This window comes from Drosophila pseudoobscura, chromosome X (assembly GCF_009870125.1).
Source record: "Drosophila pseudoobscura strain MV-25-SWS-2005 chromosome X, UCI_Dpse_MV25, whole genome shotgun sequence".
NCBI classification, from domain to species: Eukaryota; Metazoa; Arthropoda; class Insecta; order Diptera; family Drosophilidae; genus Drosophila; species Drosophila pseudoobscura.
Genome location: NC_046683.1, coordinates 9063436 through 9076258, shown reverse-complemented (window position 1 = coordinate 9076258; position 12823 = coordinate 9063436). Strand labels below are relative to the sequence as shown.

The following is a 12823-nucleotide window of genomic DNA, read 5'->3' as shown; positions in this document are numbered from 1 at the left end:
GTAACGAAACCCACTTGATGGAGCGACACAACAAAAAATTGGAATGCAATGAAAAGGAATGGATGAGAACAGTCTTACAGCACTGAAACGCACTTTACACCACATACGCAATATATGTACAAATAATAAATGAAATAAATCAAAATGAGATCTGAATCTAAACTCTGATTGTAATAATCAAAACAACAATAAGTCGAGAGAACTCAAACAATTACAATCATTCCATATGTATCTTGAGTGTCTATACTATGCATGTATCTGAATATCTGTACTCTAAAAGCTGCTCACCGAAACCGAAATCGAACAGAACCCAACCAAAATCGAACTAAAACGAAACTTCAAATTCGTTGTTGTTTATTTGAGTTGTATCTTATTTTTTATATAAATATATACATATATATGTATACACATACACACACACACCCAAATTATATATAGATATATAGGGATTATATATGTACATATATGTATTACCATTACCTTCCTCCCTGTGTGATCTCTCTCTGTCTCTACACCGAGTATAAATGTTGTGGATTACTACTAAACCTATATTGTATCTTTATACCCCGTAAATTATGCGATAAACAGGAACAGAAACAGAAACAGAACCAGACAGAACTCCGACAACAATCTTTGTAAATGTACCTTTTCTCAGACCAGAGCCGGGTATAAATCATCTGCTTTTTATCTGATTTTATCTCAATTACAAGTACATACCATATACAGAACAGAACTATATACATATATACCTATACGTATGTAACAAGTACAAAAGAAACCAAATGAATGAACACAAAGAACATGTTTAAAATGAAATCAATAAATACCACATACATATACGATAAAAAACAAAATAGAACCACTTTCGGGGAGCGGAAATACAGAACATACGATAAATCCAGATCCATCAGCTGATGATCATCCCCAAAACCGAACCCAATGGCAACAGAGGTAAACAATTTCACACTATCAAGCGATAAGGCCGGCCGGCGGACGGACCTTCCTCGGACCCAGTACCGATGGTCATATATTGTATACTCTATACGAGAATTGCTGCTTTGGCTATTCCTGGTGTGGTTGCCAATGGGCCAGCAATCTTGGTCACTGTGTGGGCACTGCACATGTTTCCCCGGGGAGGCAGGGGGAACGAATGGAACGGATGATTAGGCAGGGGGAAACCGTCTTATCGCACACCTACTCGCGCGCGCTCTTCGAGTGTCCGATTTCGCCTTGCGCTTTGTTATTCCATTTCTGTTTACTTGCCTCCTCCTCATTCGCATTCGCGTTCTGTGGCTGCCCTATCGTCGCATCAGATCCGACTAGCATCCAATTTGCTAGCATATGTACTAACTACCATATAAAAGGCACCCCTGCAGCTGCAATCAACCCATTCCGCAGAAGTGGCGACCCGTGATCACACCACAAAAACAGAATGTCGTCGCGTTTGGCCACTTTGCTGGGCCTCAGCCAGGGATCAGAGGATCAGCAGCACCTCCAAAAGGCCTTTGAGGAAGGCAGAAAAAGTGAGTCTTATATGTACATATCTGCTATCCGCTTTCATTTCCCCTCTGGGTTGTTCGCAGTAGCAATAGATAAATATGGTGTGATCCCATATTCGATCCCGCCGATAGGCTAATCATTTCGGGTCTTATTGTGATTTATGAGTGAAGTGAGTGTCGCACTTGAGATTGTGATAGTGGAATATTTTCTTAAGCTTATGGCAATGCAAATTTTTGCATTGCTCAGAATAAAAATTCCAATAAAAGACACTGGAGTAAATCTTACAACATATGTACATACCACTTCAGTGATGAAACAGATTTGGTCCACTGTGCATTCTGTATTCTTTCGAACTCCTTTAAAACTTTTCCACACTTCCACAGAGCAAAATATCACGCCAGACTCGAAATACTGTAAATCTTTTCGTTCTTCTCTCTTAAATATCGTAAAGCTTATTTACGCACGCACGCACGCCCTCAAAGCTCGCACTTGCTCTCTCCCGCTCTCGTGACCTACAAGCTTTGGTGGCTGAGCTTTGCCTCATTGATCGCTCAGTCGAATAACTGTGCTTCTGGTGAGTGCTTGTGCCAAAGCACGCCATTGAGGGGCCGCTTCACCGGCTGGGCTGTCTCTTGGGAAGAGGGGAACATATTTGTGTGATCTTTGGACTGTTGTTGCAATTCTGTTTAATCCGTTCTCTTGTGCTGGTGTTTGTGTTTGTGCAGCTCCCACCAGGCAGACAACGAACCTGAAGATGTCGCCGTCGCCGATCAAGTACTACTACGACCTGATGTCGCAGCCCTCGCGGGCTTTGTTCATCATATTTCGCCTGAGCGGCATGCCCTTTGAGGACTGCGTGGTTGCCCTGAGGAATGGTGGGTGCTGTGCCCCTAATCATACGTAGCTCCAATCTAATCTTTGCACTTTGCCCCCCGCCATAGGAGAGCACTTGACCGATGACTTCAAGCGCGATATAAACCGCTTCCAGCGCGTGCCCTGCATCAACGACAATGGCAACAAGCTGGCCGAGAGCGTGGCCATACTGCGGTATCTCAGTGCCAAGGGCAAGATACCCGAGCATCTGTATCCCAAGTACTTTGTCGACCAGAGTCGCGTGGATGAGTTCCTCGAGTGGCACCACATCTCGCTGCGCCTCACCTGCGCCATGTACTTCCGCACCGTGTGGCTGGATCCGCTGCTCACCGGCCGCACGCCCACGGAGGCCAAGATCGAGATGATGCGCATGCATATGGAGCGCAACCTGGACGTCGTCGAGGAGGTGTGGCTGGAGAGCAGCGACTTCCTGACGGGATCCACGCTCTGCGTGGCAGATATATTTGCAGCCTGTGAGATTGAGCAGACACGTAAGTGGATTGGATTGAGTGCACTTTGAGTGTGAATTCTGACCTCTCTCTGACCTTAGGCATGGCTGATTACGATGTGAGGATCAAGTACCCCAAGATCCGGGCCTGGCTGAAGCGCGTGCGCCAAAGCTGCAATCCCCACTACGATGTCGCCCACAAATTTGTCTACCAGATCTCGGGAACGGGTCCACAGGCCAAGCTCTGAAGCAACGCTAACCAGCATCCAGCATCACCATTGCCTGACTGATTGCCATTTTGTACATAGAAGATCATATTCATTTCTTTAGGATAGAGTTTCTTTAGCATTCCTTATGCTACAGCTTAAATTATACAACAATTGTCTTGTTTCTGGTTTATTCTTGTACATTTATTCTTAATATTTGTTGTTTCTCTTTATTGTGTCGTCATTTATAGCATTATAGAAATCCACATTTATTTGTTGTTTGAAAAAAAATAATAATAAAAATACAATATACACATATACATATATAGTAGATGTACATACACATATATGTACACATATATAATATATATATATAATAGAAAATACAATTTTTAAAAAATAACTACCTAAACTCTAACAAAAAATTGGTTTTTATTTAATAATAATATTTATATAGCAACGTTGCGCGCTTGGGGTTTCATTTCTATCATTCGTTTCCTACTCTCCTTCCGTTTCTGTTTCCTCTTCCCTTTCGCTTTCTACATGTCCTTTCCGTGTCGGGTAACAAAACAAAATGCGTAAAAAATATATATATATATGTACCTACTGTATATCAATACATATGTATGTATGTTATGGGGGGGAAAAGGAGGAATGAAATCATAACTTTAAAATGAAAATAATTTGTATATACAGCAAAAAAAAAAATTAAATAAAAATAATCTGTTAATTGGGGATTCATATAGTATACTATACAATGCGTGTGTGTTTGTGTGTGTGTGTGTGTGTATATGTATGTAATACTACACACAACTAAAAGCTAATGTTTTTAATTATTCATACTTTCTTTCTTTTCTTTTCATTATCAAAAAAACAAACAAAAAAAAGAATCATATACAAACCACACAAAAAGTATTTCAAAAAATATGTAGTAATTTATGCGAAAAACGTACAATACTCGCTTTACCTCAAGTCGTCATTTACATAATTTTGAACGAAATATATTGTTATATTGTTGCTCAAATGTCGCCTGTCTGGGTAGCGGGGAAGGATCCCTGCCTGAGGTTGGAATATACAAAATATATCTGTATATGTATATATATCTAAAATAAATCTGATCCATTTTGCACAATCAGCTCATGCGCAGCACCATCTGTGACTCTCGAAAAACTAAATCGAATACAATTTTCGCTAATCCCAAACCAAAATTCTGTACAAAATCAACAAAAAAAAACCACAATTTTGACAAAATGTTAAAGCAAATTATTTAAGGCACCTAAAATGGGTTCTATGCACTGAATTCTCGTTTTTCTTTTTTTCATTTCTTATAGCAGGTACACACACACATACATGCTGACGAAAAAAAAAACTAAACATACGAATGGGAGACAACGAGTGGGTGGGTGGGGCACAGGCACAGGCGGAGGCACAAAATCTTCCTAAATACAAAAAAAAACGACAAAGACTGACAGACAGACAGGCGACAAATAGCATATAATATACGTCTTTTGCATGCATATATACATACATATGCATATGCACATAGGTATATATGTATTATAATGCGTGTGTTTGCGTGTGTGTGGGTGTATATGGTTAACAATTTGTTGCATTCGTTATGTATGATAACGTTACAAATATATATATATATAGTAGTATATATATAATGTATACACTATAAGGTTATTTATGCGTATGGTTTTTACTGTACTGTGTATACGGTTTACAAAATAGTTATCTCTCAAGCTCCCTCCAACCACTTCCTCTCTCTCCCTCCCTCTCACTTACGTTCTCTTTCGCTGTCTCTTTCGTTTTAACGCTAACGCTAACTCTATCTCTATCGCTGTCTCTGTATATCCCCTCGTGCGTCGTTTCTTCCGTCCGTATATCCGCTCTCCGTTCTGTTTTGTCCCTCGGTTCCCATATAATGTATGTAGTATATTTATATTTTGTTTTGTGTGTGTGTTTGAGTGTGCGAATAAATATATAATCGATTCTCCTGAAACATTTTGTTATCTAGGATTTCTTTTGTGTGGTTTTACATTCGTTTGGGGGTTGTGTCTCGCTCGTCCTTTCATTTAGAGTGCCCAACAGATCTAAGATCTAAATAGAAAGGACTCCTTTGAACTCTTGTCTACTTTTCGAGTCGGTCTAGTCGTGTACTCTGTGCGAACCAACTCTCACTTTCGCACACAACTCCCCATCGATCCTTGCATAGACATAGACACATATACATACAACATACATATATATGCATACATATATATCTCTCTATATATATATATAAACCATTATGTAATACTAATTTAAACTGTGTGTTTTGCTGCTGCTGCTGCTGCTGTAAGCTCCAAATCGTCTGCTCCGCTCCTCTAGTAGCGTCCGCGATTGATATTCTTGATGCGAATGCCCACCTCTAGGACTTGATCTCCTCCTCCTCCTACAGCGGAGGCTGCCACCACATTGGTGGGAGTGCTGCTGTTGCTGCTGCTTCCGGATGATGGTGGGGCATTGGAGGCACCACCATTGCCTCCACCTCCGCCTCCCCCACCTGCTGCATTGCCATTGCTGCCATCGCTTTGTGGCGAATTGTTGTTGTTGGCACTGCTGTTCGAGGAGCCGCCGTTGCCGCCGCTGCTGCTGTTGCTGGAAACAGAGCCGCCGCCTGGCAATGCCACCACATTCGGATCGCTAGGCACACCGCCCGTACCCGTACCCGTACCCGTTGCCGAGCCCGAAACCGATCCCAATGCTGTTCCCGAGCCGAGGCGACGCAGCACCGTGGTGGTGGTTGTCGTTGTGGTGGTTGTCTCGGCAGCGGCGGCACCATTACCGCCAACGCCGACAACCACAACGGATCCCTTGAGCAGCTGCTGCTGGTGATGGCGATTGTGGTGGTTGTAGTTGATGGCGGCCAGATCGTGACCGCCATGGGCACCGCCGCCATGGCCATGGCCGTGGCCATGTCCGTGTGTGGTGCAGCCCCCGTTGGCCGAGTAGTCGTGGGGCCCGCCAACGGTGTGGCGGCGCTTGATGGATCGATTCTGCTTGTTCTGGATCTGGCGCTTCTTGGTCAGATTCATGTCAGTCTTTTCGTCCTTGGTCAGGCCCGTGGCCAGGGCCGATGATGGTGACTGACAGCAGGCGGCCGTGACCGTGGCCACAGTCGCTGCCGTTCCGACCGGCGTGGAGCTGCTGCTGCTGTTCACGTGTCGGGTCGAGTAGTTGCGACAGTTGAAGCTGGCGCTGCGAAAGAGCCGATGGTCCCGACGCTTCTTGTTGTAGCGCTCGAGAAAAAACGATGGCGATGGTCGCTCGCCCGCCAGCAGCAGCTTCTCCTTGGGATCGCTGGTGGTCGAGCCCTCCGAGTCGTCGTCCTCGGAGCCGGCCACACCACCGCCCCCACCACCAGAGCCATGATGTCGCTCGTACGCCTGCGATGTGCTGAATCTCAGGTGCATATTCTTGCCGCTGCCGGGGAGGTTCCCTCCTCCAGAATTGCGCTGTGATCCTCCTGCTCCGCCAGCACTGTTGGTGGGTGTACCAGCCACTGGGGTGGATCCCCCTCCAGTGCTGGTGCTGGTGGGCGTTGCAGCACCGCTGGCCGGTGCCGTGGCGCTACCCGGATGTATCTGTATCTGGTGTATGGGCACCGTGGCCGAGTGCTGCAGCTTGTGGGCTGCCTTCAGGAGGCTGGGCGGCAGCGGTGCCACTCCAGCCATGGCCATGGCCTGCTTCATGGTCGAGGGCTTCTCATCGGCGCCCAAAGTGTTGGTGGCCGTGCAGGAGCGGCTCAGGTGCAGCGAGTGGGGGGCATCCAGGGGGCAGAACTGATGGAAGAGACGCTCGGGCGACTCGTCCGCATAGGGAATGTTCTCGGAGTGCAGATGCAGCGGCTGGCCGAGCGTATGCCGGCGATTCTTGGGGAATTCCGGCGACCCATTCTCGTCGTTCGACTCGGAGCCGCTCCGTAGATTCCGCAGCTTGCTGTCCAGCGTATCCGTGATGGTAGTCAGTGACATGGAACCTAAATGAAACAGTGAGAAAGGTTCATCCACGAAGGATCAGAAGAGACCACCTACCTGTGTCGCTCAGCCTGCTGCTGGAGTCGTCGTCGGTGAGGAGTATGGATATGTCCACGCTGCTCCGCTGCTGCTGATGCTGTTCCTTGCCATGTCCCAGGCCCAGACCCAGGCCGAGGCTGAAAGCCATACTGCCGGCCGAGTCCACGCTCGTTCCAGAGTCCTTTTCGTCCAGGCTCGCTTTGCGCGTCTGCGAGCGAGAGCCCCCGCCGAGGAACCCCACACCGCCGCCCATGGTGCTGCGCTTCTTGGTGCCTATCAAGGAGGCCGCGGATGATGCCTTGGACACTGCCGCCGCTTTTATGGTGGCGGCTGTTGTCGAGGTACCCGAAGCGGACGAGACCGAGGCCGCGGCGCCAGAGCTAAACTTTGTGCTGTGGCTGTGGCTCTGGCTGTAGCTCTGGCTGGTGGTGGAGGAGGAGGAGGCATTGGTGGTTGTCTTGCTGCTGCTGTGCAGCGTCGAGCTGCTGCTGGTGCTGCTGGCCGAGACCTTGGCGTAGTCCAGCGACTGAAAGTGAAGGGAGGGAGGAACGGGAGGTGCGGGCAGGATTAAAGCAAAGTCACAAATGCTCTGCACAGCCTTGCGCTGCTGTCGTCTTTGATGTATGGTTGTGTGGTTGGTGCAAGTTGTGGTGCTAGTGGTGATGGTGGAGTGGCTAGTGGTGGAGCTGCTTGGACAACCGCTGCTTACCAGAACACTCTCCCCCGAATACGTGTCCGAGTTGACGGCACTCCGCTTGCCATGGGTGCGCCGCCGCAGCTGTGGAATGAACCGGGAGGTGCGCGTCTCCCGCTCTGTGATCCTCTCGATCTTCGATAGATTGTGCAGCAGCATGTTCGTCTGATCCTCCTGCGTCTGATGCTGCGGCTGGGCAGCACTGGCCATGGCCGTCCCACCACTGACATCGGCCAGATCCGGCAGATTTCCGCCCTCAAAATAGTATTCGTACTGTAATCAACAAAAAATTTAAATAAAATAACAATTTACAATAATTCTTGGGCGAAGAAAACCCCCCTAAAGCCCCCTCCTACTGGAAATACATCACAATCTGTCGAAATGACGAGCGCAAACGTGTGAAAGGAGTCCTTGGCGAACGCGCTTTGTTCTTTCCAACAACAGGGATGCATCGTAATTTTATGAGAGGTGGAAAACTGTAGGCATATCGAAAGAGCGGCTGGAACAGATCACTTGTCCCCAGGCGCACCAAAAGCTCTCACAAATGATATCCGGAAAGGATGTGGCGCGAAAGTATAGTATAGACATTCGGGAGAAGCGTTCGTATGCACACAGCAAGATCATCTTCTCATTTGACTATGAAATGCTTCCCAATTGGAGCATCTTTGACCTTTGTTTACATTTAGGATATGTTTTGAGGCAGGGCAAAGGACAGTCAAGAAGGATCTTCAGCATACAAACTTGTATGGAGGAGATAAATGGTAGCATTGCCCTTTGGCAGCTCTTTCGCTTCTCTATACAAATATTCCAATACAATTAAGAACTGCTTAAGCTTAAATGTTTTCCAATCCCCCAAAGATCTCTCTGCCACAAGACACGTTGTGTGGTAATGCTTCACCTGTGTAACGAGCAGCTCAACGATGCGACACTGGTGCTTCATGTCCTTGACGGCCGTCTCGAGGGTGTCGTTGGGCGTGCGTATGATCGAGGGGCCAAAGATGATGGCCAGATTCTTGGGCTCCATGCGGTTCACCTCACAGTTGTCGCTGACGCGGCACAGATGGCGTATCAGATGCTTCATCGTCTCGTACGGATGACGGGGCAGCGACTCGACTATCTCCCGCAGCAGTACGATCCGCTCCAGGCCGACCTTCTTGTCGGCCTCAATGAAGTTGATGTAGTAGCTGGCCGGCATTAGGGCGTCGGGCAGGCTCCGGATGAAGAGCTTCAGCAGACTGCTCACCACATTCACATCCTCCCATCGCACATCGATGGCACAGCTCTCGAACTGAAAGTCCTTGGTGTTCACCAGCTCCGAGAGCTCCGAAATGGCCGCCTTGTTGCCGGGTATCCGATAGATCCCGACCACACTCAGGCCCTTGGTCTCCACAATGTTGGTGCACACCTCCACGAGATGGGGGACATACGGATTCAGCTTGGACATCGGACAGCTGCGCAGTGGGACCCCAATGGAGCCGCAGGTCTTCGCGGCGCAAGCCGAGGGCGAGGCCAGATCTGTATGGTGGTGGGACACTCCGCCACTGCCACTGCCGCCGCCTCGACGGAACAGCAAATCCTTCCAGTTCTTGGACTTGGGCGACCCCAGATCCTTGTCGGGCAAATGCTTGTGGGAGGACGATTTGCGGGCCTTCATCACCGGCGATATAGAGTCACTGGTGGCGGCCACAATTGCTGCGGCAGCGGGCAAGGCGGCCACATGGTGGTGCTCCGCCATGCCTCCACCCGAATGTGAGCTCAACGGGGAGCTATCCACGCCGGCACCACCAGTCACCACATCGTCGAGATAGTGGCTGGACGTGGCCACCGTTTTCTGTGGTTCCGCCAACTGTTTGCCCTGCTGCGGCTGCTCCTGGAGGAGGGGGAGAGAGAATGGGGTATGAAATATAGGAAACACCAGCATCGCCTTGGATTCGGTGGTGCTCACATTGTCATCGTAGTTGAGGCTATCCTTCCACTGCAGCAGCCCAAAGAGTCGCTTCATCTCGTTGCTGTTCTTTGTCTTGAAGAGTATCTCCGTGTAGGGCCCGCCGGTGCTGCTGCTGCAGGAGGCGGCCATTGGTTCATTGGCGCTGCTGCTGCCCGATGAGGTCAACTTGTCGTGCACATCGTCCAGATTGAGCTCGTTCCCGAGACTCGCCAAATGGGCACCGCTCGGCGATGGCTTTGACTGCATGCGGATCAAGTACTTTTTCTTGTCCAGCGACTCGTCGAAGAACTTAAAGTTTCTAATATCAAGTTCTATCACCTGCAACGACGTCAACGAGAGGGTTTAACAGATTTAGCATTTCACTTCGTTTTATTCCTTCTTACATTGTGCTCCGACTTGGCGTGACGCCCTGAGAAGATGCGCAGCAGATCGCCCTTGATCTCCAGCTTCACCTGACGCCACGAACGGTACTCGGACATGCGCTGAAACGGAAGAACAAAATTCAATCAATCAAATCAGTGGCGGATCTCTAGGGTTTGGCTTTTGGGGAGTTTCTAGTTTCAGCAAAGGATTGAGGCTATGCCTGGGGTACAAAAAAGTCTACGGAACAAATCCTGAGAGACTATCAGGGCGTGTCACACGATGAGCATTGAAGGACTCAATCTATTGGTTTGAGGAGAGGAGCATAGGGGAAACGAGAGCCCCTAGAGTGCTTCATTAACTTCATTAAAATCCTAGTTCCTGTTCCATAGAAAGTCTCCATGGAGAAGCACTTTTAGGACAGCACTAACAAGCATCGAAGCTGTGGGGAAATGTGGGAATCTTGGCCCTGGCCTTACCTTGCCATTGATGCAGGACGATTTAATTTCGATTTCCGTCTCAAAGGCCTCCAGTTCGTTGGGCACATACTTGCCATTCAGCTCGGCGTCGATGTGGATGCTTAAATGAACGACAGATGAATCAGTGGAAAAGTGTGCCAGAGGGCGAAGGAGACAGACACTCACCTGCTGCGCATATCGCTGCTCATCGAGGCCCGGCGACTACTGCCATGGGCCGACAGACGCACATCCTCGAGGCCGTTCGGTGTCTCGATGAACTCGTGGCCACCGCCTGTGCCCCCAATGACATCGTAGGTGGGATCGGGATGTTCCTCAACCATGGATTTGGTCTTTTGTGGCTCAACAACGGCCACAGGCGTCACAATGGGAATTGCAACTGGAATTGGTATCGAAACTGTGGCCACAGATGTTGCTGCTGCTGCTGCTGCTGCTGCCGCGGCTGTTGCTGTTGCACCGTCTCCAGCGGGCGCTGCATCCGGATTGAATTCGGTCTCGTTGTTGGTGGCCCTCAGATAGGAGATCCGGCGCATTGGCTTGCCCTCGTCAAAGGAGCTCGAGGACAGCGGCTTATAGCGTCGTATCACACCAGCACTCGAGCTGCCAGCACTGGCGGCGGCTGCTGCTGCTGCTGCTACAGTGCAACAGACAGGATTAGCTACTGCTGGGAATTGTAATATGTATTCAAAGTGCAGTGAAAAGACTTACCGCCACTGCCGCTGCTGCTCTCGGAAATGTCCGCCAAGGTGGCCCCTGCCTGCTGCTGCTGCTGCTCCGTCATTGCGCTAAACTCTGCCACAGGAGGTAAAGGAGGGAGAAATTAATTTCAATTAACTTTGCGAAACGAAATTCCAAGAACTCACTGCTAACCACCAACGGTGGGGCGGCGGCATCAATGGTGGCATTGGCCAGCGTCGCCTTGTGCAGCTCCATGCGACTGTTTGTCTGTCCATCCACCGTGTTGGTGCTATGTTGCTGCTGTTGCTGATGCTGGTACTTGGCCAGCGGATGCTGCTGCAGCGACTCGTACAGGACACTCTGCTTTTTCACGGTCGAAGCGGCCGCCGCCGCTGCCGCTGCACTCGTGGATGCCGATGCCGCCTCCAAGGCGCTGGTATTGATCGACAGAGGCTTGAAAGGATCGAAACCCATTGACATATGGGACACCAGTTTGCGTTCGAATCTGTGGGCAATGCAAAGAGTAGAAGAGTAGTAGAAGAGCATTTCTTATACAGAAAAACTAAAGCGGAAGCTATATCTCATTTCAGAGCCTATTCTCAATCCATACACACGCCTTTTGGGTGTCGTTTGGAAAGGTTTTTTCTTTCATAGCAACAGAATATGCAGGAGAACATAGTGACTGTAAGAGTCGCAAGAGAAAGAGTAAGAGGGAAAGTTATTCCACATGTTCTCTGGTCTAATGGTTGCCCTTTCTTTCCTTCAGATTCCTCTTTTGGATTTCTTTGTTTTCGGCTACAAAACTCACACTTTATTGGTCACTCCGGTCTCTTGGAGCGTCTCAAAGTAGTCCAAGTCCTTGGAATACTTGGCATTGTTGTTGATCATCTGCACCTGGCGTTGCTGCTGCTGCTGCTGTTGTTGTTGTGGGTGGTGGGGGTGCTGCTGCTGCTGCTGATACTGGGGATGATGCTGAAGCTGGGTGATGTGATGATAATGTGTGGATGAGCTGGACGATGCCTGTATGGGCACCGTCGAGGAACGTTGCACTAGTTTTCCGCCTGCATAGTACATGTCGAAGTTGCCGGCGACTCCCTGCTGCTGTTGCTGTTGTTGTTGCTGCTTCATGAGCACCTGATGGCGACCGCGTGGCGGTGGGGCGATGGGAGCACCTGCTGCCACTCCCGGCGGAGTGTGCGAGGGAAAGAAATGCTGCGGCTGCTGCTGCTGAGCTGGCGACGACTGGGCCTGATTCCCATTGGTCCCGGAGGCGGATGTGGAGGAGGAGCTGATGGTGGTGGGCACCGGCGACTTGAGGAACTCCTCCTTCTGCTTGATGGACTCCCTCAGCCGGATCATCAGGTCACTGTTATCGCTGCCCCCACCGTTGCCGCCGCCTCCGCCGCCGCCAGAGCCACCGCCACCACCAGAGCCTGGGGCTGAGCCATGGCTCACATACAGGGCCTGATTTAGGGCGCTGCCGGACTTTGATTGGCGTGAAATGGGCGTGGGACTGGAGGAGGTGGCCGTGATCGAGCCTGTTCCTGATAATACTGTTAGATTCGGCGGTTGATTGGCA

The 12823-nt window shown here is 49.4% G+C and overlaps 2 protein-coding genes across 9 annotated transcripts in view; one reads left to right on the top strand and one right to left on the bottom strand.

The window, feature by feature from the left end:
* The first annotated feature begins 1372 nt into the window (after positions 1-1372).
* Positions 1373-3228, top strand: GstT3 (Glutathione S transferase T3). Of its 2 annotated transcripts, none has more exons than XM_002134278.3 (4): positions 1373-1523; positions 2226-2375; positions 2442-2864; positions 2924-3228. In XM_002134278.3, the coding sequence occupies exons 1-4, from the start codon at positions 1433-1435 to the stop codon at positions 3067-3069; spliced, it is 810 nt and encodes a 269-aa protein (XP_002134314.2). In that variant the 5' UTR covers positions 1373-1432; the 3' UTR covers positions 3070-3228. The 2 variants fall into 2 exon arrangements, with proteins under 2 accessions (XP_002134314.2, XP_033241244.1); XM_033385353.1 differs by lacking the exon at positions 1373-1523 and adding an exon at positions 1985-2074.
* Positions 3229-3656: 428 nt separating this feature from the next.
* The window catches only part of RhoGAP19D (Rho GTPase activating protein at 19D), a 51690-nt gene continuing 42523 nt past the window's right edge, over positions 3657-12823 (bottom strand). For 4 of the 7 annotated variants that reach the window (XM_033385349.1, XM_015186445.2, XM_033385351.1 and 1 more), the window contains 10 exons: positions 12053-12823; positions 11430-11749; positions 11275-11358; positions 10735-11200; positions 10570-10669; positions 10114-10212; positions 9728-10048; positions 8681-9652; positions 7107-8055; positions 3657-7051 (listed from right to left, as the gene is read on the bottom strand). In XM_033385349.1, the coding sequence (XP_033241240.1) occupies positions 5397-7051; positions 7107-8055; positions 8681-9652; positions 9728-10048; positions 10114-10212; positions 10570-10669; positions 10735-11200; positions 11275-11358; positions 11430-11749; positions 12053-12823 (5737 nt within the window). In that variant the 3' untranslated portion in view covers positions 3657-5396. The remainder of the gene's footprint in view (positions 7052-7106; positions 8056-8680; positions 9653-9727; positions 10049-10113; positions 10213-10569; positions 10670-10734; positions 11201-11274; positions 11359-11429; positions 11750-12052) is intronic. The other 3 variants (XM_015186444.2, XM_002134279.3, XM_033385350.1) reach the window with 3 other exon arrangements.